Source organism: Podarcis bocagei (assembly GCF_964188305.1).
Source record: "Podarcis bocagei genome assembly, chromosome: 14".
Classification (NCBI taxonomy): Eukaryota; Metazoa; Chordata; class Lepidosauria; order Squamata; family Lacertidae; genus Podarcis; species Podarcis bocagei.
This window is the reverse complement of record NC_138139.1, coordinates 42,904,715-42,930,029: the sequence shown is the minus strand read 5'-3', so window position 1 is coordinate 42,930,029 and position 25,315 is coordinate 42,904,715. Positions and strand designations below refer to the sequence as shown.

The following is a 25,315-nucleotide window of genomic DNA, read 5'->3' as shown; positions in this document are numbered from 1 at the left end:
CTGAGGCCAAATGCTTCTCTATTTGCCACTTGGAACTTCCCACAGCCCTCACAGGCCTTACTTCACAGCCTAAGTATTTTTGCCTGGCTGGGATGTGTCACTGAACTCTAGTCGTGCCTCTTTCTTGCTTGGATGGAAAGGGGCAGGTGAGTGTATACGGAAACTAGTCTACTGTACAAAGGTAACATCTTCATCTGTTGTGCCATCTATCTTTATTTCCCCGTGACCTTGCCCCACTAATTAATCCACGTGGAAACAGGCAGTGGCAACTAAAATCTCATCCCTGGGCTTCTCTCCAGGTCTTCTACTTAACATGGGATAAGATCAGGCTAAAGCGTTCACTAAATAACGTGTAGTAGACACAGAGTGCCAATTGGATCCACCAGGTACCCTGCCTCCTCTATGGCATATCTAACTAAAATCAAAGTCCCTAAACACTGAAGGGCTTTTACCCTGGCTCAATGTCACGCCCTTCCCTTGGTCGTTATTGAAGGCCAGTACAGGAAGATTGACTACCCGGAGAGACAATGCCCCTGTGCATGTCCTTCTCCAGTGCCTGTATTACAGAGACATCCACACTAGCCTGATTTTCCCATTACTTCATAAGCACCCAGGGCAAACAGGACAATTTTACATCTCCCTGCTGCTCTCGGATACTGATCCTGCTACAACGTATAGTGTTGCTAGGTTCTGCACAGCAGAACTCGAAATTTGTAGGTGGACGACCTGTGCCACAAATCAGCATATCAGAGTGCTCTGTAAATGATAGTTAAAGCCTTTATATATCAGCCTTTTGTGCTCCTCCACACCTGCCCAATGTTCCAGACCCTTCTTTTGGATTCTTTTAGCTTGTTTAAAATTCTTTTAGACTTTTACATTCACCTTGTGTTTTAATACCTTTTAGCTTTCTAAAGAGCTTTTTAGATTTTTAAATGCCGGTCTATGACTGTAATAAAGATTTGTTGTTGTTGTTGTTGTTGTTGTTGTTGTTGTTGTGCCATCCATGTTTGCCTTTGGCTCCTCCACCACTGGCAAATGGACCTCAGAACATTGCCCAGAAGGGAATACAATTCTCAAGCTGAAGAAGGTTTCCCACACCCAACCCTTGCCCTTCCAGTCTACTTTACCTTTTAGTCCATTCGATTTTAACCATTCAGCTGAGGTTTGGGCCGAAAAGCTTGGGATTTGTATTGCAAGAGGACAATCATGTTTTGGCGGCTTTGGCAGGGAGGTCTCAGAGGGAAGCTTCAAACACTCCATGGAACCCTAAATAAAGATATTTAAAATCTCATCTACAAAATCCTGCATTTGCATTTTGTCTCCTACAAACGCCCAAAAGCTGGGAACATATTAATGGAACATTTAAAAAGGCATTCCAATCCTACAATCCTATCTCTTTCCTACATTTTTTCTATTGTCCACTCCCTAAGATCAAGGGTAGACAACACAGTGCCTTCCAGATATTGTAGAAATGTAGTCCCAATAAAGAACCACACTCATTAAAAATATGTAGCATTGATCAAAACATCCACATTCAGGGGCAATATGCCTTTTGGTTATTGCAAGTTGCTGAGCCACAACAGCAGAAAAGGACTATTGTCTTTAGGTGTTCTGGGGGTGACAGACTGGCTTCTGTAAGCCGATGGATTCTGACCTAGACATGTCTTTGGTCTGATCCTGCAGAGTTCTTATGTTCCTAGGCACCAGCATAATTTCCAAAGTTGCACCCCAGCCTCTCTCATTGGAAAGAGAAAAAAAAGATTGTCACAATACATACAGCAAACACATCAAGGCTTTTCTTTTTTATATGTAAAAAAAGTGCAGACCGCTTGGTCTCAACTGTGTGGAATATTTTTTAAAGGCACTAACAACCTCTCCTCAGCCTCTCAAAATCCCAAGCTGACACCTTCCACAAAACTTTGAAACAAAAGAACTTTTTTTAAAGGCTTTAAAAATATAGGTAAAAGAAAGGTTTAGATTGTGAGGCTGAGGACAGAGACTGTCTTATCACTGACAATCGTAAGCCGCCATTCGTGAGACTTTTTTGGCTGAAGTGAGGGATATGCCTGCTGTTTTTAAGATAATAAAATAAAATGAGTAGAGAGCTCTAATTTGACTCAGGACTCATCAGAACTATTTACATAATAGTATCACTACAATACGTTTCTCTGTGGCTGAACACTAATTAGATGTCCAGCAGCTTTTTTAGGTCTACTGGTCTTTTTAAAATAAAACAGCCGATTAAATGAGATCAGGTACTTACTTGTTTCATTACGTTAAAAAGTGTGTCACCCATCCTTCCCTGGTAGATTTCATTTATGATGTTGAGCAACTCCTTGGCCTTTTGGCGTTCAAGAAGGATCAGTTGAATATCAGTGCTGTCACAATTCTGATCACGCAACAGAATTAAAAAGCCAATCAGATTTATTCTTCATTGCTTGCGGGTATACTGTCTTAGCGACCTTTTATTATTATTTATTTAAAGCATTTTTCTTTTCTTTTTTGTTGATACAATCCACTAGCAGTTAACAGACACAGGAAACTCTGACTAAGAGGTTAATTTTAAAATGGCAACATATAAAGTGACGAATGCTAAAACAGACGCTAAAATTCTGCAAGCAGCAGCAGCTTCAAAATAAAGGTGGAGGAAAGAGTGAGTGAACCAAAAATGAATTACCAAAAGCCTGGCAGGCTTTAATGCAATCAGCCCCCAATTATCTGAAAGAGCACCTCCTTCCTTATAGACAAACCCAGAGATTAAGATCAGTAAAAGAGATCCTCTTAGAGATTGGGTGGGGATGGTGGCTCATGAAGTAGCCTCAGACTCCACAAATTGTATTTAGTTATACATTAAAGGTAAAGGTAAAGGGACCCCTGACCATTAGGATCCTTGGTGACCGACTCTGGAGTTGTGGCGCTCATCTCGCTTTACTGGCCGAGGGAGCTGGCATACAGCTTCCAGGTCATGTTGCCAGCATAAATAAGCCGCTTCTGGCGAACCAGAGCAGCACACGGAAACGCCGTTTACCTTCCCGCCAGAGTGGTACCTATTTATCTACTTGCACTTTGACGTGCTTTCGAACTGCTAGGTTGGCAGGAGCAGGGACCGAGCAACGGGAGCTCACCCTGTCACAGGGATTCGAACTGTCGACCTTCTGATCGGCAAGTCCTAGGCTCAGTGGTTTAACCCACAGCGCCACCCATAGTCAGTTACACATTAACACTTATTTATATAGCACCATCAACGTACTTGTCTCAACCGCTTTTCAAGCCATCCAAGTTGGTTGTCATCACGGCCCCCCGTGGGAGCATCTGCTCACCTGGCACTCTGTACGGGTGGCCATTGCTGCACGACATATCTGTGGTGGGTTCAGGGAATATGCTATGTTCCAGAGCAGTTGGGGAAGCTGATGGTCACCTGGCACTGCCCTCCTCCAGCCATGTTGGGCTCTCAGGTAAGAGCAGGCAGTGCCCGCTTAGCCCATCAGAGGCAGGGGCGTGGGGGCTGCGACCCCTAGCCTATTTAAGAGGATAGCCAGGTACAGGCCACCCTCTTGGCACTCTTATGAGCTCATAAAGAAGTTTCCTGTCCACTTCTATAAGCTTATGAGCGGGGTAGGCAATCACCAAGCACTTTGCTACAACAATGTTTTAAAATAGTGCCGTTGTCCAAATGAGGAGTGACCTACCTCTCTCTTTGAGGAGTAACAGTGATAATCGCCTCCCACATCTTCTGCTATGCTTCTTACCACACCCTGCATAGATCGCATCAAAGAAAATGGTTGAGCACAGAACGGCTGCATAAATCCCCATGTTCACTAAACCTAGGGTTGCCATATGTCTGGACATAGCCGGTATTCGGCCCACTTAAACAGTGTCTGGGCGGAAAGCACTGAAAGGTCTGGGAAATGGCAGCCCCCAAAAACAGACAATGAGAAGGGGGGGAGGGCGTTTCTTTGTTGTAGCTCACCTAACTATGGCATCAGAAACAGCCCTGCACTTGTAGGCATAACCACATAACGAACATAATGTGTAGCTGGGTCCTTAGTGTGTTTCAGTAAGACTCAAGTAGTGAAATATTTTTACCAAGCACAAAGAAAGAACATAGAAAGTTGTCTTATACTAGATGAAATTTGCCGCCTAGCTCAGTCTTGTCTCCAGGCTAGGGATGGGCAAATCTATGCAATTTTGCCTAACAGACACATTTTTTGCAAAGCAATTTCCCCTTATGCAATGGTTTTTTAACACAATATCCACCGATATGTGCATTTTCCAGCACACTAGTATATGCATTTTTGTACACATTTCTTGGTTGAAGAAATGCATTGAACTGTGCTTTGATTTGCATATTGCTTTGGGAAGTGTGAATTAAGGAGGTTGGCCTATAAAAACGAACTGACTCGAATTTCTCCCTCCTTCGCAGCTGGAGAGCTTCTACCACGTCAGCTGCACTTGCCTGGTCCTTTTAACTAGAGACAGACCGACCAGAGGCTGAACCCGAGACCGTCTTGACTCAAAGCATACGTGTAGCCCTAGAGCTACGCTACCCTCCCCAGACAAACTTACAGGAGGAACTTGATTGCTACAGTCATATGTGACAGTGTGGACCAACAGCTTTCTCCCCACGGTACATTCCTGGATATACTCAGACAATATTTCCGAGGCTTGATCTGGGCTGGTTTGGGAAGGGTGGGGGGAGGAAAAACACACACATAAATATCAAACACAGGATGGATCCCTACAAAAGGGATGAAGAACCTGTGGCCCTCCAGATACAGATACTGCTACAATTCACATCATCACCCCTGAGACCACTGGCCATGTTGGCTGGGGCTTATGGAAGCTGCGTACACTGTGTACCAGGCATCCCCAAACTCGGCCCTCCAGAAGTTTTGGGACTACAATTCCCAGCTTCCCTGACCACTGGTCCTGTTAGCTGGGGATGATGGGAGTTGTAGTCCTCAAATGTCTGGAGGGCTGAGTTTGGGGGTGCCTACCATAAAAATGTAAAGCTCCCCCGCAAAGGATTCTGGGACCTGTAATTTGAGTGAGGAATAAATGACAGTTCCCAAGATTCTTGGGGATGTGCAGATATATGCTATAAAACAGGGGTCAGCAAACTTTTTCAGCAAGGGGCTGGTCCACTGTCCCTCAGACCTTGTGGGGGGCCGGACTATATTTTTTTGGGGGGGGGATGAACGAATTCCTATGCCCCACAGATAACCCAGAGATGCATTTTAAATAAAAGCACACATTCTACTCAGGTGAAAACATGCTGATTCCTGGTCCGTCCGTGGGCTGGATTTAGAAGGCGAATGAGCCGGATCTGGCCCCCAGGCCTTAGTTTGCCTACCCATGCTATAAAAGGTAAAAATGTACTTTTAAGCTTTAAGTGTATGGCATGTGTGTCCATCAACAGCTGGAGAACCACATTCTCTATCCCAGTCCTGCAATATTTGGGGCTTTTAGACTTAAGAAGAAGAGGAGGAGGAGAGTGGGAAAAGTGATAAACTTGTGCATGATGTGGGGACAGTGTAAAGATAGACATGTTCCTCCCTTACTTATACTAGAACTGAGTATAGGAATTTAAATAATACAGGTGAAAAAGCAAAGTGGTGCTAAGGAAATTGCTCTACCAGAGCAAGCATTTCTGCCTGGTGGAATGATCTTCCCTCCCCACCCACCCCTGAAATGAATGCAACAAATTCATTCATTTCAATGGGTCTACTCTGAACAGGACTCACAGTGGATACAGCCAAAAAGACAGTGTCTTGCCATGTATTCAGACAGATGACTTACCAGCTTCCTACCACAATCACCAGTGAATTCAGTTCTTTTACTGTAAGGGCTTTCTTCAGTGCTTTGAGCAAATTGCAGCCACCGCTGGGTTTGAGATTTAGCACCCATTGCCTTGCTTCATCTAAACTAAAGGGGGAAAACAATAATTTGAAAGTGGAATCTATTGTACATCAATTAGATACTAGCAAAAGAGGTATGATAGGCAGGCAAAATGAAATAAATGGGCAACACGCAATGCCCCCAGGGTGCACATCACACCCCCAGGACAGGCACCAGCCACGCCCCCGCCTGTTCTCCACTCCGGGGGTTGCAGCATGTTGTTCTGCCACTGTTGTGAATGACCACTTCAGAGGCCTTTCTGGCTAAAAGGCAGCCTAGAAATAAACTCTAATAATAACAGTGTTGGTCTTCGAAAGGCCTTTCAATTAGGAAGGACAAAACTCTCCCCCCTCCCAACATAAACTTATGGAATTTTCAGCCACAAAGAATGTTGCTGACCAATGGTCTGTACGGCTTGAAAGTGGAATTAGAAAAATTCATGGAAGTGATGTCTTCTCTAAAGCTGGAACCTTCATGTCATGTAGCTCAGTGGCAGAGGATATCTGCCTTGTGTGCAGAAGATTCCAGGTTCTATTCCTTGCTAAATATAATTGTTTAATTGTACACTGAAATGGAGAATGCCAGTATGCATGTTGCCGAAAGGGTTTTACATTGGAAAATTTCACTGAAGCATACTGAAGCTCTCTCAGCTTCTGATATTTAACTGTTGGTGTTCTCTGCTAGCTCTCATGTGAGTGTTTAACCCAGGGGTGGGCAAGGTTTACCTCGCCTGGGTCAGTTCACTCCAGCGGAGATCCCTCCGTGGGCCGGATCATGCTTGTGCGCCCGTTATTTCCGGCATCTGCGCAGACACGGTTCCCAGTGCCATGGAAGTGAGTCCCCAAGCCGCACCACACTGGTTTAGCACAGCACGTGGGGACTCACCGAGCAGGCGGCTCAGTTCGGGGGCGGCCCGTGGGCCGCTTGTGGCCCATGGGTCTTAGGTTGCTGACCCCTGGTTTAACCTTAGAACAGGCGATTAAGGTACAGTGGTACCTTGGGTTATAGACGCTTCAGGCTACAGGCGCTTCAGGTTACAGACTCAGCTAACCCAGAAATAGTACCTCAGGTTAAGAACTTTGCTTCAGGATGAGAACACAAATTGTGCAGTGGCGGCACAGCAGGAGGAGGAGGCCCCATTAGCTAAAGTGGTACCTCAGGTTAAGAATAGTTTCAGGTTAAGAACGGACCTCCAGAATGAATTAAGTTCTTAACCCGAGGTACCACTGTATTCAATTGCACATCTCCATTTTGAAAGGGAGTTGCCTTTACCTTTTGTTCCCAGGCACAGGGAGAGGAAAGATGTGATAATGAAGCCTCTCCAAGAGCTGCGTAGCCTTAGGCTGAATGCAGGCTAATGTAAGCTATGGGAGAGACAGAGCTTTGATTTCTGCTCTGATCGTAATTATGCTATCTAAGAAGAAGAATCTATGTTTGGACAAGTATATGCTCTATACAACTTTCTGGCTGTATCATTGATGTTTTTGTACCTGTTTTGAAGAAGTTCTGGTTAGTAAAGCTTTGAATCATAATTATGGGTCTGGACAACTTTTATTTCAAAAGGAGTCAGCTTTTATGCATCCATTTGCTTCATGCTGCACCATATTAATATCTGCAATATCCCTGGCAGTTAGTGGAGATAGCTTTAGAAGAGGATTAGACATGGAGGCTAAAAGGCTATTAATGGCTATGAGCCACAATATTCTCCCTCCACTGCTTTTGAATGCCAATTTCTGGGTATCATAAATGGGGAGAGGGTGCTGTTGTACGCAGGCTTCCTATGGGTATCTGGTGCAAGATGCTAGACTAGATGGGCCTCTGGCAGGATCTAATAGGACTCTTTTTATGTTCCTACTAAAGGAACCCAGAGTGGCATACAGCACAATCATAAACTCATACACTATAAGAAGAACAACTAGCAACCATTGTCCGAAAAAAGCAATATATAATATAACCAAGACCAACGCAAATACTTTAGAACTAAGCAACTCACTTACACCTTCTCGTCGATAAATCTTGGCTTCTCCCAAAGCAATGAAATATTGGTACCAAATGAAAGGAAGTATAACTTCTTCATGTAAAGCAGCTGCTCATCTATTACAGACTTAAGCAGAAAACAAAAGGTGGCAATTAGCTGCTTGCCAAGCTATATGGCAAGCCTAAATCAAGCTCTACACTGAGTGTTAGAGTTGTCTTCTTTCTTTTCCTACATTCATATCCTGCCATCGCAGAACCCAAGAGAGCATCCATGTGGCTCTGAAATGGTCACCCACCCATACACAGACCAAACAGACTTTCATATTGATGGTAGGTTACATGCCTTCAGGCCAGCTCTCTCCAACATAGTGCCTTCCAGATGTTCCAGGCTACAAGTCCATCAACCCCAGCCAGCACTAGGGCCGGTGGAATTTTTAAGCCAAAACATCTGGAGAGCACCAGGTTGGTGAAGACCATACCCTGGCACTAGTATAATTTGTTTATGACATCGCCATACACTGAAAATGAATAAAATGTATAAACAGTGACCAATGCTAAGCCCTTTTTCCTCTCCTCCCTCTGCTAGCTTTTCTGCTCTGCTTTAGTTTGCCCTTTTTGTTTTTATGGTTGCATTTGATATAAAAAGGACAAAGTCAAGAAAAATATTAGTACTTAAAACCAAAAAGATTATCAGGGAGGCCCCCTGAAGAAGACTTTGAATTCTTAACTCCAACCCTTCTTCCCCACAGATCAGCTTGTCATGTTGTCATTTTCTAGTTGGGAAAATAAAAAAAAATCAACCCCATCTTGGTGTTAAGCCTGAATGAAATTAATCACTGTCTACTCCCAAACACAACAGCTACAGTTGCTGAACAGAATTTTGTATCCTAGAAGAAGCTGCCTGCTGCCTGACAACAAGAAATGAACTAATAAATATATCAACTGAAGATTGGAAATACTGAATGAAAATTAAACATACTGCATTCGAGAAGTTCGTTAACGAAGCCATACACAACTACAACCAGAAAATAAGAAAGATGCTAAATTTAAATTCATGTTAAATTTGTCTGATCATGATTGTGAAACTTTTTTTTTTTTACTACAGGAGTTATATAGATTGTGTCTCGCCTCTCAAAAAATTCACCGCCACCCATTTCAATTCCCAGGGGAAAGAAATTGCCAGAAAGGAAATGTGGCAGTTGGTTAAATAATTATATGCAACTGCAGCATATAAACATCACCTGTCCATCGATAGAGCAAGGTAGCTCACATTATCTAAATCCAGTTACAGACAGGTAGCCGTGTTGGTCTGCCATAGTCAAAATAAAAAAATTCCTTCCAGTAGCACCTTAAATACCAACTAAGTAGGAGAACACTTCAAACTCCCAGGACATTCTATACAAGATCTCAAAGTAGCTGTTTTACTACAAAGGAATTTCAGAAATAGACTGGAAAGAGAAGCTGCTGAATTGCAACTCATTACCAAACTTAAAACCATGGAGAGACCTGGTCTGAACAAAGACATTGGATTCTTATCTCATTATACATGACTAAGCCATTTTTCACCTTCTCACCCCTTGCCTTTTCCTGTAAGACCTATTGCAGTCGTTAAGAGTCGTCAACAGGCTCATTTCAGCTACCTGCCAATCTCCCATTCCCACCACCCTTCTGAGTAATACCCCTCCCCACCTTCTCACTATATAGAAGGATCTGGCAACTTCTGTTTCAGTGTATCTGAAGAAGTGTGCATGCACACGAAAGCTCATACCAAGAACTAACTTAGTTGGTCTTTAAGGTGCTACTGGAAGGATTTTTTTTATTTTATCTAAATCCAGTGAGGCATGACATAAAAAGGCCAATACTCAGAGCTATATCCAGTGTTTGTCCTACTTAAGTATAGGCCTTTCAAAATTAATTGTCATGACTAGTTTGGGTTGATTAATTTCAATGGTTATATAAAACTAAGTTCTCCTCATCCATTAGGATTAATGAACATAAGTTAGTAATGTCCATTTATTTCAATGGGTCTACTAAAACTCATTTGAATACAGTACAACCATATATTTCCCTACTCAGGCCTCAAAGATACAGGCTGATAAAAATGTGAAGGAAATTAGACGAAAAGGCAGTGACTTGCCCAAGGCTTCCTACAGAGCATCATAGCCAATAAAACCTACATTTCGCCAGCCCAAAATGCTACCCACAAGTACATCATCATCTCTGATATTAAGAGTTAGCGAGTGCTTCAATAACATTTACCAGAAGATCTCTTTGGAAATCCTGCAGTCTGGGTCCACAGTTTACATCTGATGTGTCAATCAGAACTCCAACTTTATCCCCACGGATCATACCAAATATCTGGAAGGGGGAGAAAAAACAAAACAAAAGGAATGTTAAGGGGTGGCTCCAGTGCCAGGAGTGAACCAACAGAGTGCAACCTGCTCCCAAACGAAGGATGCTCCCATTGGGATAGTGCATTTTTGGGATCACATGGGTTGAGGTTTCACACACAAGGGGTTCCCAAACACACATGTCTATTAGACCCCATGTTAACAGGGTACTGTTTTGAAGGGAAATATAATAAGAATGGAAACCGTTAACAGTTTTTAGGAGAGAGGAAATTGCTCAAAAGACTTCGAGACTGTGAGAAGCCAAGTTACAGGGAACCAGGCAGAGGGCCTTTTCGGTAGTGGCACCCGCCCTGTGGAACACCCTCCCACCAGATGTCAAAGAGAAAAACAACTACCAGACTTTTAGAAGACATCTGAAGGCAGCCCTGTTTAGGGAAGCTTTTAATGATTAATAGGTTATTGTATTTTAATATTCCATTGGAAGCCATCCAGAGTGGCTGGGGAAACCCAGCCAGATGGGCAGGGTATAAATAATATATTATTATTATTATTATTATTATTATTATTATTATTATTATTATTATTATTATCATCATCATCATCATCATCATCATTATTATTATCATTATTATTGTTATGTACTGATGTTCTCACCCTGGGCCAGCAGGGGGATACTGTAGATAGTTATGCAAATGAAGGCTCGAAAGTAACGTTCAGTGATTGGATAGTTTGTATGCAAATGAAGGATTGAAAAGTGACGTTCTGTGATTGGATAGTTTTAGAAAGTTGCAACAGTTACAATTGTTCTGGAGCTCTATATAAGCAGGCTGACTGAGCTCCTCAGTTAGTTCTGTTCCAGCTTACAAATAAAGAGCTGCTTGGAAGAATCGCTGTGTCGTCTGATATGTTCGCCCACAACTTAACAATTATCATTATTATCATTATCATTATTATTATTCCAATGATGTACAAATGCCTCTAGTCAAACAGGTGCAAAGTTGTCAAGATCCAGGCTGAAATCCCAAATCACGCTCTTCTTTCGCTTTGCATTTCCTCTTAGCTGAAGCTGCAGAGACCAAAATGATGTACAGGAGCTGCTGCTCCTCCTCCCTGCCCCTTGCTGGTCAGACTACAAATTTGCTAGTGCCACTTGCCACAACTTCATTTTTGTGATGCATAAACAGTGTCCTTTAGGTTAGGGGTAAGGAACCTGTTCCCCATCAGATATTGCCGGTTCTTCTCTTTCTTCATGACCATCGGCCGTGTTGTCGGAGGCTCATGGGAGCTGGAGTCCAGCAAGGCCTGTGGTCATGGACGATGGGCGATAGAGATCAGCAATATCTGGAGAGCCACAAGACCCTCACCACAGCTTTACGTGAACAAATTGTGCACAGTACCTTCCTGCTATCCTGCAGCAGCCACTCAATGCGTCTGTCATAGAGAGCAATAGTTCTGTGGGTGGGAAACAGAAGAAATGCAGTTAGTGCAATAAAAATTGTAAGATATTGCAATGGTGTTAAGAGATGAAGTTCTGCCTTTCTTATTCTAAATTCAAGTGGGAGAACATAAGATAGGGTTACCAGACGTCCCCGGATTGGCAAATCTGTCCCCGGACAAATTCCATCCCCGGAATGTCCCCAGATTTGCAAATCTGTCCCCGGGAAACATGGCAGCGGCAGCCTCAGCAACTTCAGCAGCCCGGAGCCAGCCTGGTAGCTGGCTGCGGACTGCTGTCTGCTGCTACCGCCACCACTGCCGAAGGGGAACCAGGGATGTCAGGCAGTACAGATCTCCTGCCCCCTTCCCCCTTTGTTTTGACTGATGGGGAGGCTCGGGAGTTGCGGGCAGGTGGCTGTTGCCCAGGAGGGGCGCAAGGCGCATGGTTACTCTGCCAGGCAAGGTGCAAAGCCCTTCTTTCGCACCCTGTGAAACATAAATGCACAGTTTTTTAAAAAACTGGGCAACAGTACACCACGCGCCCATGACTCCCGAGCCTCCCCCAATCTCCTGCCCCCTTCCCCCTTTGTTTTGACAGATTGGGGAAGGCTCAGGAGCCATGGGCGGGCAGCCATTGCCCAGTTTTTTAAAACCTCTGCACATTTGTGTTTCACAGGGTGCGAAAGGAGGTCTTTGCACCTTTATACAATACGCATGTGTGCTTGGGCCCAGGGTCTTTGCCTCACCATCCCCACTACTGACTCCCTGTTGCTACTCAGCTTCCCCCCCCCCCAAAAAAAAGTGTCACCGGATTCATTGAAAAAAATCTGGTAACCATAACATAAGAGGTCGTAGCTTCTTCACTGGTGGTGCTAGTGGAATGCCCTCCCTTGCTGAAATGCGAGAGGCTGTATCCATATTGGCATTCCACCAGTTTCTGCACACACACAGAGGAAACATGGAAACGTGGGTAAGCTGCCCTGTATCAGATCAGACCACTGGGTCCATCTAGCTCAGTATTGTCTATAATGACTACCAGCAACTCTTCAGTGTTTCAGACAAGTCATCACCAGCCCTACCTGGAGAGGCTGGGGATTGAACCTGCAACCTTTCCCATGCAAGGCAGATGCTCTGTCACTGAGCTACAGCCCTTCCCCAGCTGCAATCCTTCCCCTGAACTTGAACTTCCTGACCTAATTTTTTGAATTGTATTTTAACTGTTTTAATAGTGATGCTTTCTAACTGGCTTGCCTTAGCGTATATTTTAGGTACAGGTGTTTTCAGATGCTCTGACTGGTTTGTTTTATTGTGCGACCTTATTATATTTGGGTTTTATAAATTGATTCTGTACTTGTAAATCACCCAGGCTGTGTACACACTAAGCCTTTAAAGCATATTCAAAACACTTCCTTTCTCTCAAAGGAAACTGTGGTTTCTCCCTCACAGAGTTACAATTCCCAGCAAGCCTTAACAAACTACAGTGCCCAGAATTCTTTCCCAGAAACCTTCTTTTGTATGCACTGTTGAGATTTCATTTCCTTCCCACCTTTCCTGTTATCGGTGCCTTCTGTCTGGTTGCTTTAGTTGTCCATCTAGCCCAATATTGTCAATTGGCAACAGCTCTCACATTGTTTTCATTTGTGACACAAGACCAGAGGCCATATTATTATCTTTCTTTTTTAAAAAATCCCACAGTTGGCTGGCAAAAAAGCTGCTTAATTAATTAAAGACACCAGCCCTCCACAAAAGGGATCGGCAATGTATGCAAATGGATTTTAATTAATGGCTATTTGGAAATAAAGCATAATGAAATGAATAGAGAGGCAGAGGGGTCAGCTGCAAAAGCAAGGCAGGTCATCTCGCTCAATTTACTCACTGAGGATAAATTTAATTCCATCTTGGCAGGGTCACTGTTTGAAAATAAAGACATATTGACACCAAAAGAAAGATAGCGCTTAGTAAAATGTTTTAGAGATCAGGGCCATTCTGATTTCATCCTTGCAAATAATAATTTTACAACCATTTCTAGGATGGTTGGAGAAAACACAGCATTCTTTCATGAGCCTCACAAGGTTGTCAAGACTGGACTTGAGTTGGCAGGCTCTGATGGAAGAGGAGGAGGAAGAAGAAGAAACAGGGCTGAATTGTGAGAGTCTATGGTAGGAGGGTGGCACTGTGGGTTAAACCACAGAGCCTAGGACTTGCCGATCAGAAGGTCAGCGGTTCGAATCCCCATGACGGGGTGAGCTCCTGTTGCTCGGTCCCTGCTCCTGCCAACCTAGCAGTCCAAAAGCACGTCAAAGTGCAAGTAGATAAATAGGTACCGCTCCGGCGGGAAGGTAAACGTAAATGAAGGTACCTTCCAGTGGGAAGGTAAACGAAGGTAAACATTTCCGTGTGCTGCTCTGGTTCTCCAGAAGCGGCTTAGTCATGCTGGCCACATGACCAGCTCCCTTGGCCAATAAAGCGAGATGAGCGCCACAACCCCAGAGTCGGCCATGACTGGACCTAATGGTCAGGGGTCCCTTTACCTTTACCTAAGGTAGGAGGACAGGGTTAATGCCCTTTCCACCTTGACTTCAGTCACTTCAGGGATGCTGGCTCTCCCCCTGACCTTCCTGAGGAGTGGGAAGCCTCAGCGAAGGATCGGGAGGGCTCTGATCAGCCAATGAGGGAGACCAAATAGGAGGCAGCAGTGAGTGATCAGGAGTCTGTGCAGGAGAGTGCGGTCTTGACACCTAGAACTGCCACTGCAGATGAGAGCAGACCCACCCACCCTAACAGAGTGCACACTTACAATCCTGATATTCCCATAAGGCACGAGAAACTCACGAGTGAGTGCACTATGCCTTGTCTGTAAAAGCTTGGCAGGAGGGGGGAGAGGTTTGCTGGGACATCTTCGATGCTTCTGCCCAGTTCTGAACTTCTTGCCCAGGTCCTAAACTCCTGGATCATGACTCTCGAGTACTGTATCTGCTGCTGAGCCTGTACCATTACTTGCCTAAATAAATATCTATTTCTTACTTCCAGTTAAGAGCTTCTGTCTGCATGCGCTGGGCTCATTCACCAGAAACTAGTCTGAAACGAGCTTTTTGTTTTATTCAAAGCTAACTGCGGCCCTCAAAGTTTATCATTATGACTTGTTAAAATGTAATTGTTTAGAAAACAGAACACTCTCCCTTCCTGCGGTTTCTAGCCACAGGAATTCAACAGCATACTGCTTCTGATCATGGAGGGAGAGTCTAGGCATTGTGGCTAGTAGCCACTGATCGTCTTTCCCCCCTATGAATATTTCTAATCTTCTTTTTAAAGCCATCCAAATTAAGACCATCACTGCCTCTGGTGGAAGCTCAGAGAACAACAACACGTTCCCCTTGCTCAGAGAAAGGTCTGTAAAGGGGAAGGAAACTGGATCAGACTCCTTGCCCATTTAATCTTGTGTTCTCTGCTCTGAATGGGCACCAGCTCTCTGGGTTCTCAGTCAGAGAATGCCTTTCCTGCTATCTGATTCTTTTATCTGGAAATGCCTGGGGATTGGAGCTGGGACCTTCTGCCAGAAGCAGATTTAGGGGAGAACTGTTGAGAATTTCCATTCCACCTTAAGGAGCAGACGTGTGGAACTATTGCGTGTCACATGTCTGTTTACATTCCAGCACAGCTTGCTGGGAACTTCCGTTGTGTCTATTGCTTTTGTTTTTCCCCAGTCTCTCTGAGAAGTTGAAGAGAGACATGTTTCCTTGTCCTGATTTATGATTAATAAATCTGTAGTTGTAGTATGCTTTCACAAGCCTCACGCCTATTCTGTGTGCACAGTTTGATCTGCTGATAGTGTGCCCTGGCTTTGAAGCCTGGGTCGCTGATTTACGTTGGAACAGAGGCCGATGGGTCTTTGCAGCAGGACAGCTGGAAGGAGATGGCCCAGCTGGGGCTAGCCAGCTGGCCTTTCAGCCCTCTGCATGTCGACAAGAACAACTGGTTTGGTCACACCGGGCACAGAGCCTTGAGGGTGCTGCAACAATGATTCAGAATGGAAGGTGAGAGGGTGAGGGGGCTAAATTTCAGCATTGCACATTGCATAGGTAAAATTTGAGGCCTCAGGGTCTGCCACTGCTTCTACATTCCAGTCGGAGGACTTAGCACTATCCCAATATGGATGTTGCATGGGATGGAAGGTTATGTTGATTTCAGGTCTCTGTTCCTCATTTTTCCAATCTTAAATTCAGTTCTCCACATTTTCTGCAGCAATTTGCATTAAAAAAAATAATACACACAATATTCAGTTTTTATGGACACTTTCCCCTAATGTTGTTTGATTGGAGAACCACACTGCAAAATCTGGATACATGTGCATCTCACAGAATGGCTGTGTTTAGGTTCTCATATTGTTTTGGAAAACGTGGATTTGATTGATTTGGCTTTAGATGCAAACTGAACTGGATTTCTCTCCCATTCCTAGATTTGACCATAAACAGATGCAAACCAGAGAGGGGACATGTTTCTGGGGATACTTACTTACGCAACTCAGATTCAAAATAGTTAACAGACTCCTTAGTAAATTCAATACTCTCTGTTGGATCATCTGGATTTCTAAAAAGGAAACATCGAAAAATGGATGAAAAGAGCAGAGATGACCAGCTTGGAACAACATGACCTCATACTTACATCACAATGCTGCCCTTCTTCATTAGATCGTCGAATGAGAGTTGCAAGGGTTTTAAACCATAGACCTGAATCCAGTCATCTGTGCACTTCAACCCAGCAAACAGCATTGCTGTATCCTTAAGTCTCTGTTGACCAAATGAGAAAAACAGGAGTCTAGAAAAAGCCATTCAGGGACAAAAAGCATGCACTTCAAGTTGTCAGAGCACATGGCTGTAGCAAGAATTTATTTTGCACCACTTGTTTGTTACCCAGGGGAGGGATCACCTTTTAAATAAAAACAAGGAAGCAAGAGAATGACAGTAAGCCCAACAGATCCAGCAGGAACCTGGGTTATTAAAGACTTCACTTATTGCCTAAAAACAATGATGGGTGGGAGCGGTCAGTCCAACTCCCACCCTTCTTCTCAAAGGAGCCCAAGGCAGGAAACAGTAAGTGATTAAAAAATGAAACAATTCCAATACAGATTGGGAAAGATCTCAATTTAAAAGAGTTGTTGGAAGAGCAAGGTCTTTAGTAGACACCAAAAAGACAACAGAGATGGGACCTTTCTCATATTCCAGAAGAGGGTGTTTCAGTCGGTTGGTGCCACCACATGAAAGGCCCTGTTCCTATGTTGTTTGCTACAGACCTCTACTGTTTCTACGATCCATGAAGAGCAGGCGATGAGTGCACATAATACAGATATTGACTTACCAATAAATCCTGTGTCTGGTTGATATTGGTAACCAATAATCCATCATCAGAGACTGCTGCAGAAACATTCCACAAAGATGGGCTTCCTTTTTGTAAAGTGGCATTTGATACTGAATGTACACTGGAGGGTAAAAGGGGTTCTTATGCAGCATTACAAAGCTTGTCTTTTCTTTTCTTTTCAGACATTATACACATCCGGCAATGTAATTGCTAAAGCAGTCCACTTTAAGTCAAAACCACTTTAATGCAGTAAAATGGGAAATCTGGGGGAATTTTCATGGAAGATCTTGCCTAGCCTCTTCGGTGTATATTTAGTAAGCCTAAAGAGCTGTGCACAAGTATATGTGTTTCTGAGGGATAGGCACCCCAAAAAACTTAATTATAACTTTGATTTCAGATTTGACTTGTACTGCATTGATTCAAAATAGACAATATGACTTGCCTTCATTCATTATGCTGCTAATAAATTTTATGAAATGATGTGTTTCTAAAAGTGGAAATTTTCCATGGAGAAATATAGCAGTAGCAAGTTTTCCACAATATGCAACTGCTTTAATAGAGATGTAGCCAGATAAGAGTGTGCTCACCATGCGAGGACACCTTTTCTCATACATAACAGGCAAGTAGCAGATGGGTATTTTAACATGGTTTCCTAGGAAAACTTGGGAAAAACTGTACTTTAAAAAGTGTGTGTTTATTTAAATTGTTTAATATATAAGCCACCCACCATTTAAAAATTACCATGGCAGTGTATTTAAACAGATATAATAATTCAAAATATGAAGCTAAAAACAGTGAATACAGTGGTACCTTGGTTTAAGAACAGCTAAGTTTATGAACAACTTGGGTTAAGAACGCTGAAAACACGGAAGTAGGTGTTTTGGTTTGTGAACTTTGCCTTGGAATAAGAACATGTTTCACTTCCTGTTGAGTGTGTTCCATTTGTAAATTGAGTCCCCCACTGCTCTGGGAAGCACGCCTTGGTTTGAGAACGCTTTGGTTCTTCTGGAACGGATTAAGTTCATAAACCAAGGTACCACTGTATGCATTAAATTCATATTTAATATCAACAGGAACAATATCCAACATTGCTACCCTGAAAAGGCCTGGTTGCACCTAGACTATTTCTGGTGGAACAGACAAAAAAGCACAAATCATGAGCACAAATCACCCCGTGCATGAGATAAGCCAACAGGTGCAAGGTCAGCCAAGCCATTGCTGTGACAACAGCCCATTGCTGTCTATATCAGTGAGTATGGCATGTCAGATCATTAGTCAGTCTGTGAGTCTGAGCTATGGATGGACTCCCTGCCTTCCACCCACTGTGCAAAGTTCTTATACCAAACCCTTGGTGATGAAATGAGATAGCTACAAAAGCAGCGGCTGAACCTAGGCAGAACCTTCCAGCTGTAAAGAGTCTGCCCACCATATCCAACTTGTTCAAAAGCTACAAGTCGCTTACCCAACTTTTTCCAAGAACTGCGCATCGTCCAGGAAACTTGCCACCTTCTTCTGCTTCGACATACTGTCGGATCTTTTATTTTTTTATTTTTTTAAAAGAAGAAAGAAAGAAAAGAGTGCCTTTGAAAAACGTAGCACACTTTATTTTATTTTATTTGTATTGCCCCACAGTCCTTCTAGTACCCAGGGACGGAGGAAGCGGGGTGCAGTAGGAGCAGGCTGCCCCAGTGTCACCACTGGGGTGTGTGTGACAAAATGCCGAGCAGTACTCACCGTGGCGCCTGCAGCGAGCCCGAGCCATGAGTCTCTCCCGGCAGAGATGTGGTGGCTTGCAAGCGTGCAGGCTCCACGCTGCCCAAACAGTCTGCCCACTGCCTCCCCACCCCCCAGCTGTAGGGCAGCTGAGTGGGAGGAGGCAGGCAGACTCCGAAGGCCCTGAGGTGAGCCCCACCCCTATGGGCACGCCACCCATAGGGCGCTCAAGTGGCTTCCTCCACCGCTGCTAGTATCACAAAGCAGCAGCAATTGCATTCTAATATTGTAATATGTAGGAGTCTGCCCACCATATCCAACTTGTCCAAAAGCTACAAGTAGCTTACCCCACTTTTCCCAAGAACTGTGCATTGTCCAGGAAACTTGCCGCCTTCTTCTGCTTCAACATATTGCTGGATCTTTTTTGAAAGAAAGAAAGAAAGAAAGGAAGGAAGGAAGGAAGGAAGGAAGGAAGGAAGGAAGGAAGGAAGGAGTGCCTTTGAAACAATTTGCACACTATTTTATTTTATTTTATTTGTTTTGTCCTACAGTCCTTCTAGTATCACAAAGCAGCAGCAATTGCATTTCAATATTGTAACATGTAGAGTCTGCACACCATATCCAACTTCTTCAAAAGCTACAAGTCGCTTACCCCACTTTTTCCAAGAATTGTGCAGTGTCCAAGAAACTTGCCACTTTCTTCTCCTTCGACATACTGTTGGATCTTCTATTTTGAATTTTTTTAAAGAAAATAAGAGAAAGGGAATAGCCGCTTTGAAACAATTAGCACACCATTTAATATTATTATCATTTGACCTACAGTCCTTCGAGTATCACAAAGCAGCAGCAATTGCATTTTAATATTGTAACATGTAGGGGACAGAACCTAATGCCCCCCCCCCCTTTTAGCTTTCTCATTACAAAATTGGCATGCATTTTTGTTGCATGGCTGAATTGGTCCTTCCCTTTTGCCATATTATTTAAATATAGTCTCTGCTGCTACAGGCCTCCTAGTGAGTTCTGTGCTATTTGAAAGCTTAAAAGGTAAAGGTAAAGGGACCCCTGACCATTAGGTCCAGTCGTGGCCGACTCTGGGGTTGTGGCGCTCATCTCGCTTTATTGGCTGAGGGAGCCGGCGTACAGTTTCCGGGTCATGTGGCCAGCATGACTAAGCCTCTTCTGGCTAACCAGAGCAGCGCACGGAAACACTGTTTACCTTCCTGCCAGAACGGTACCTATTTATCTACTTGCACTTTGACGTGCTTTTGAACTGCTAGGTTGGCAGGAGCAGGGACTGAGCAACGGGAGCTCACCCCGTCGCGGGGATTCGAACCACTGACCTTCTGATTGGCAAGTCCTAGGCTCTGTGGTTTAACCCACAGCGCCACCCATGTCCCATTTGAAAGCTTACATCTCAGGGGGGGGGGGATATATTTGAGCTGCCATCTTCTTTTCAGCCACTTGGTAGATGCTAAGATTGCCTTTGCCCGTCGCTGAAGAGCTCAAGTTATACCATCCATGAAAGAATGACTGATAAGATTGCCAAAACAAGCAAGTCAACTCAGTGTTATGTGAGGGAGCAATTGATAGACTGTTTTCATTAACACGTCAGCTGGATACCACTTATAGCGGAGTGGAATGAATGGGTCTGTTTTATTACTGAACAGAAACTTGATTTTGTAGGGCAGGAATGAGGAGCCTGGGGGCCAAATGTGGCTTACCATGCCCCTCTCTGTTTAGCCTTCGGGAATCACTCTAACCTAGCCACATTCCTTGCCATAGAATCATAGAATGTGAAGAGTTGGAAGGGACACAAAGGTCATCTAGTCCAACCCCCTAAAATGCAGGAATATTTTGCCCAATGTGGGGATCAAACCCACAACCCTGAGATTAAACGAGTTTCATGGGCTATAAGCTCAGTACCCCCAGGATGCACCACTCCTTGAACGAAAAGGGCCTCCATCTTGCCTGGATGGAGGAGGGAGGGAGAGAGGGAGGTGCTACTGTGCAAAGATAAAAATTACATTTGTTGCTCTGCCCACTTTTGCCTTTGGCGCCACCCACAACTGGCATGTGGCCCTCAGAAGGCTGCCCAGAAGGAAATGTGGCCCTCAGACTGTAAAGCAGGCTTCTTCAACCTTGGCCCTCCAGATGTTTTTGGCCTACAACTCCCATGATCCCTAGCTAGCAGGATCAGTGGTCAGGGATGATGGGAATTGTAGTCTCAAAACATCTGGAGGGCTGAGGTTGAGGAAGCCTGCTGTAAAGGTTCCCCACCCCTGTTGTAATCAAAATCAAGGTAAAAAGCTTAAAAATTGGCTGTACAGAAGATGACCTGCTTTAGGAAGGTGTGGTGCAGTGGTTAGACAGTTGGTCTAGGACCTACAGTAGGTTAGAGCATGGTGCTGATAATACCAAGGTTGCAGGTTCGATCCCCTTAGGGATAGCTGCATATTCCTTCATTGCAATTTGTTGTGGGGGCTCTTAATTTTGGAGGGACTTTGAAACAGGTTCTTAAATACCACATGGAGTTCAGTGTGGACTATGGAAAAGGGGCTGATTTGTCGAGAAGGGTCAAAAACACTGTTAAGCTGGAGTTCCCACAAGTGAAAGGAGCAGGACACAAAGGAAAATATAGCTATAAATATAAAGAAGAGCTGCGGAAGGGACATGGAAGGGACTTAAGGGCCTCGGATATAAGATTACCAGGTTAATGCGCTAGATTGATGGGATAGAAAGGACTGACAAAACCCGGTACCAGGAGGAAGAGACGCTGGATGAAGATTGGATTGTGTGTTTTTTTCTATTAGGATTGTTTTACAAAATTGATGAATGTTAGAAAAATGTTGGAACGAAATTATTTGGCTTTAGTAAAAATATTTAAAGAATTATGTAAGAATATTATGGTTATGAGAAATTGGTAAAAGACTTAAGTTTTAAGCTTTAAGGTTTTTTATAGTAAGATAAGATTAAAATAGATTATGGTAATGTAATGACAGAATATTATGAAATATGGAAAGGATTTGCTGCGACAATTAACAACTAGGATACAAAAAAAGGGAGGGGGAGGAGGTCAAAGAAAAAAGGTAATGACAGTTAAGGTTTTGAGAATATTGGATTTGTTTTTAAATGTTTGTGGTATATTTTTGTCTTTTGATTGTGTTGTGTTATTTTTTGATTTTGATTAATCTGTATTGTTTGATGTGGTTTGTTTTTTCTTGGTTTTTTCTTTTTCTTTTTCTACCTTGTTTTCTTTTGTAATTCTAAAAAATTTTCAATAAATATCAATATTTTTTTTTAAAAAAAGGGATAGCTGCATATTCCTTCATTGCAAGGGGTTGGACTAGATGATCCTCAGAGTCCCTTTCAACTCTACAATTCTACAATTCTATTATTCTACAGTAGGGCAACCTACTGTGGAACCAGGTAAAACTTATAACTGCAAACAAAATGGGAGATGAATATCTAAATGACATAAAACGGAATAATATAAAATGTTATACAGTGGTGCCTCGCAAGACGAAAAGAATCCGTTCCGCGAGTCTCTTCGTCTTGCGGTTTTTTCGTCTTGCGAAGCAAGCCCATTAGCGGCTTAGTGGATTAGCGCTATTCGCGGCTTAGCGGATCAGCTGATAAGCGGCTTAGCGGCTTGGGAAAAAGGGGGGGGGACCCGCAGGAACTCACAAGACATTTTCGTCTTGCGAAGCAAGCCCATAGGAAATTTGTTTTGCGAAGCACCTCCAAAACGGAAAACCCTTTCGTCTAGCGGGTTTTCCGTCTTGCGAGGCATTCGTCTTGCGGGGCACCACTGTATTATAAAACACCAACATGTTTCTTCTTCAGTGGTCTCTGGCACCCACCCGTCTGTACGGTATGTAGCAAACACACACACAAATGTAAATTCAGAATACTTCCATACCGATGAAAAAGACAGGGAAAATATATGCATAAACCCAAATAATTTAGGGCTTGTTGATATAGTTCCGATCAGACCATGGAATAATTTGAAATGCAGCACTTGTAGATGTGGATTGAAATGCATTAGTTGCTTTATAACACACAATATTTCACTTTGTTTCATTTGGACACCCAGAGTACATTTTGTCCAGAACCAGCCAAAGATGACACAGAATAATGAAGCTATTCGAGTTCTCCAGAACTCCTAATCAGGCCGGATTTTGACACTGATTTTTTTTTTTTTTTACTGAGAAGTGACAACTAAAAATTCACAGTCCTAAGTATTTGTCACACTTGACAGGAAGAAACTTAAAAAGCAAGTCATTTTAAGGTGTAAGCTGGTATCCCACTCCAAACAAGGTTTTTAAAATAGAAAACGTACCTGAGGTACATTTTTTACAGTTGCATTCTCAAAAATTAGTAAACATACAATAAAATGGAAAATGTGTATACTGCTTTTTTTTTTTTACCTCAGTGGGAAATTATCAAAGCCATTCACATCATAAAACCTACAACAACATGCAGTAAAATTTAAAAAGTTCTACAACGCAGCAAAGTTTTTTTATGACAGATTTTCGGTGCATATGATGGATATATACTGTTTGGAAATCACACTAGATAAAACAAATCAGTTACAAGTATTCCCTCCATACCAGAGACACGGTGGATATCAGGTGTGAGACAAGAGCCCTGGGTAGTGACTGGAGAAAGGCACTTTGCACATACTCAGGGGCACAGTTTACCACTACCGTACACACGATGCTCTTCCAAAGCAGTTTTGGAGCTAAGCACATCATCCCACAGGTCGGAACACCATTGCTTCTTCACATCCCAACAGCCCTTCCTCTGCTTAGGACCACCACAAAGCCGTGCAGCCTTGGGACTCACCAGCGATCGCTCACTCTGCCTTGCATCTTCCCCTGTGCATGTAAAGCCAGGCTTTATCCAGGAGCAAACACTCCCCTGGCCTGAGCTGTGTTTTCGTTGCCAACGGCAACAGAAGCAACCATTCTCCATAGCGGATGGAGGGAGATGAAAGATCTGCAAGGGAAACAGGGCTGCGTCTCAAGAGGCGCACAGCAAATTAATCTGCCTGAAAAGCAAATCATGTTTCTGTCTGGGGGCTTTTTATATACCCAGCCAAAAGAGAAAACCATGTGTAGGACCAAAAAAGAGAGTATTTTGACACCTTTTAGAAGGAATGAGGAAGCTTTGGCCTTCCAGATGTGGCAGAACTACAACTCCCAGCAGCCTCAGCAAGAACGACCAATGGGCGAGGGGTGATGGGAGTTGCAGTTCGGCAACAACTGGAGGGCCAAATGTTCCCCACAGCCGCATTAAAACAAGGGAGGCAAACCCTTGTCACTGTGCCATATCTCAGTGACGTGTGGGGCCACAAATGCGGGTTTCCGTCTTTGTACAAAAGCCTAGTTTCTACACATAAGACTCCCCTCTCTATCCTTCATCCAGGCAAGCAAGAAGCCTGATCAGAGTTCAAGGATGCATTTCCGCTGGGCAAAATACTTTCAGAGAAAGCGTGAAGCAGAATCAGTGAAGTGTGTGTGCGGCTTCAGAGGGTGCGACACCTGAGATTTCGGAGGGCCGGATTGAGAGGATTGGAGCGCCACAATCGGCCCCTGGGCACGAGGTTCCCAATTTTTGCCTTTGTAACTGACAGGATTTTTTGCATCAGAATTTTGGCAGATGCGCCGAGAACAGTAAATACATCTTCCCAGTGTGGTTCAGTGTGTCAGATTAAGACCCGAGACACCAGGGTTCAAATCCCCACTCAGACATGAAGATCACTGGTTGACCTCAGGCCAGTCACTCAGTCTCAGCCTAACCTAACTCACAGGGTTTTTGTGGGGATAAAACGGGAAGAACTCTGTATGCCACCTTAAGCTCCTGGGAGGAAATGCAATAAACACAAATAAAAAATGGGTTTTCTGTTGTCCCATTTGAAGATAAAGGGGTACCACACCCCGCCCCAAGCATGCTGCTATACTTCCCCTCTTGTGTAATGTGGGCTCCTGTCCTGCCAGCATGAGGGCACTGAGTTTCCTCTCTGAAGGAGGGAGAATTTAACAAAAAATGACATTTCCAAGCGAATCCTTACAGCGCAAACAGGTCATAAAAATCAGATTTTTCTCTCTGCTTGGCAAGTCATTCCTCATTGTTGCCTTCGCATCCACCCAGTCATGGGTAGGTATTTCAAATGTGTTTGCTGTTTTTTAACTGTTTTTAAATCATTCGGGGCGCTTTCAACTCTATCTTTATCTTGAGATGATTCTTTAAAAGGAGATAAATAAATAAAACCCCTGGCTATTCCGCTGGCTTCAAGTCCTGGAAGACCTGCTAGCCTGGAAGACCCTTGCTGGCCTTTTCCCACCTGGCCTGACCAGCTCCAGTTACAAAAGTTGAGGCTGCTGAACAGATTTTCCGGGCTGGGGTATGTTGCCGTTGCTGTTACTGATATATTACTTCGTGTCTTTATTTTCAGACCTTTTTATGTGGATTTATTCTTCAGTGTGGTTGTGTACTTTTCCAATGAGTTTTCTTTAGTTTATGACTTTTGTTATGCTTCTAATTGTGTAATTTTTTTCATGTTGTATGGCGCCTCAAGGATG

The 25,315-nt window shown here is 43.7% G+C and overlaps 1 protein-coding gene across 6 annotated transcripts in view; it reads right to left on the bottom strand.

The window, feature by feature from the left end:
* Nucleotides 1-25,242, bottom strand: part of VWA3A (von Willebrand factor A domain containing 3A) — a 50,531-nt gene extending 25,289 nt beyond the window's left edge. Inside the window, exons 1-15 of one of the 6 annotated variants that reach the window (XM_081169389.1) lie at nucleotides 23,577-25,242; nucleotides 19,384-19,458; nucleotides 19,079-19,150; nucleotides 18,481-18,552; nucleotides 17,019-17,139; nucleotides 16,326-16,450; nucleotides 16,176-16,250; nucleotides 11,624-11,678; nucleotides 10,135-10,233; nucleotides 7,896-8,002; nucleotides 5,800-5,925; nucleotides 4,567-4,675; nucleotides 3,690-3,755; nucleotides 2,264-2,389; nucleotides 1,128-1,266 (exon numbers count right to left, since the gene is read on the bottom strand). In XM_081169389.1, the coding sequence (XP_081025515.1) occupies nucleotides 1,128-1,266; nucleotides 2,264-2,389; nucleotides 3,690-3,755; nucleotides 4,567-4,675; nucleotides 5,800-5,925; nucleotides 7,896-8,002; nucleotides 10,135-10,233; nucleotides 11,624-11,678; nucleotides 16,176-16,250; nucleotides 16,326-16,450; nucleotides 17,019-17,139; nucleotides 18,481-18,552; nucleotides 19,079-19,150; nucleotides 19,384-19,445 (1,354 nt within the window). In that variant the 5' untranslated portion in view covers nucleotides 19,446-19,458; nucleotides 23,577-25,242. The remainder of the gene's footprint in view (nucleotides 1-1,127; nucleotides 1,267-2,263; nucleotides 2,390-3,689; nucleotides 3,756-4,566; nucleotides 4,676-5,799; nucleotides 5,926-7,895; nucleotides 8,003-10,134; nucleotides 10,234-11,623; nucleotides 11,679-16,175; nucleotides 16,251-16,325; nucleotides 16,451-17,018; nucleotides 17,140-18,480; nucleotides 18,553-19,078; nucleotides 19,151-19,383; nucleotides 19,459-23,576) is intronic. The other 5 variants (XM_081169384.1, XM_081169385.1, XM_081169386.1 and 2 more) reach the window with 5 other exon arrangements.
* Between the last annotated feature and the right edge of the window lie 73 nt (nucleotides 25,243-25,315).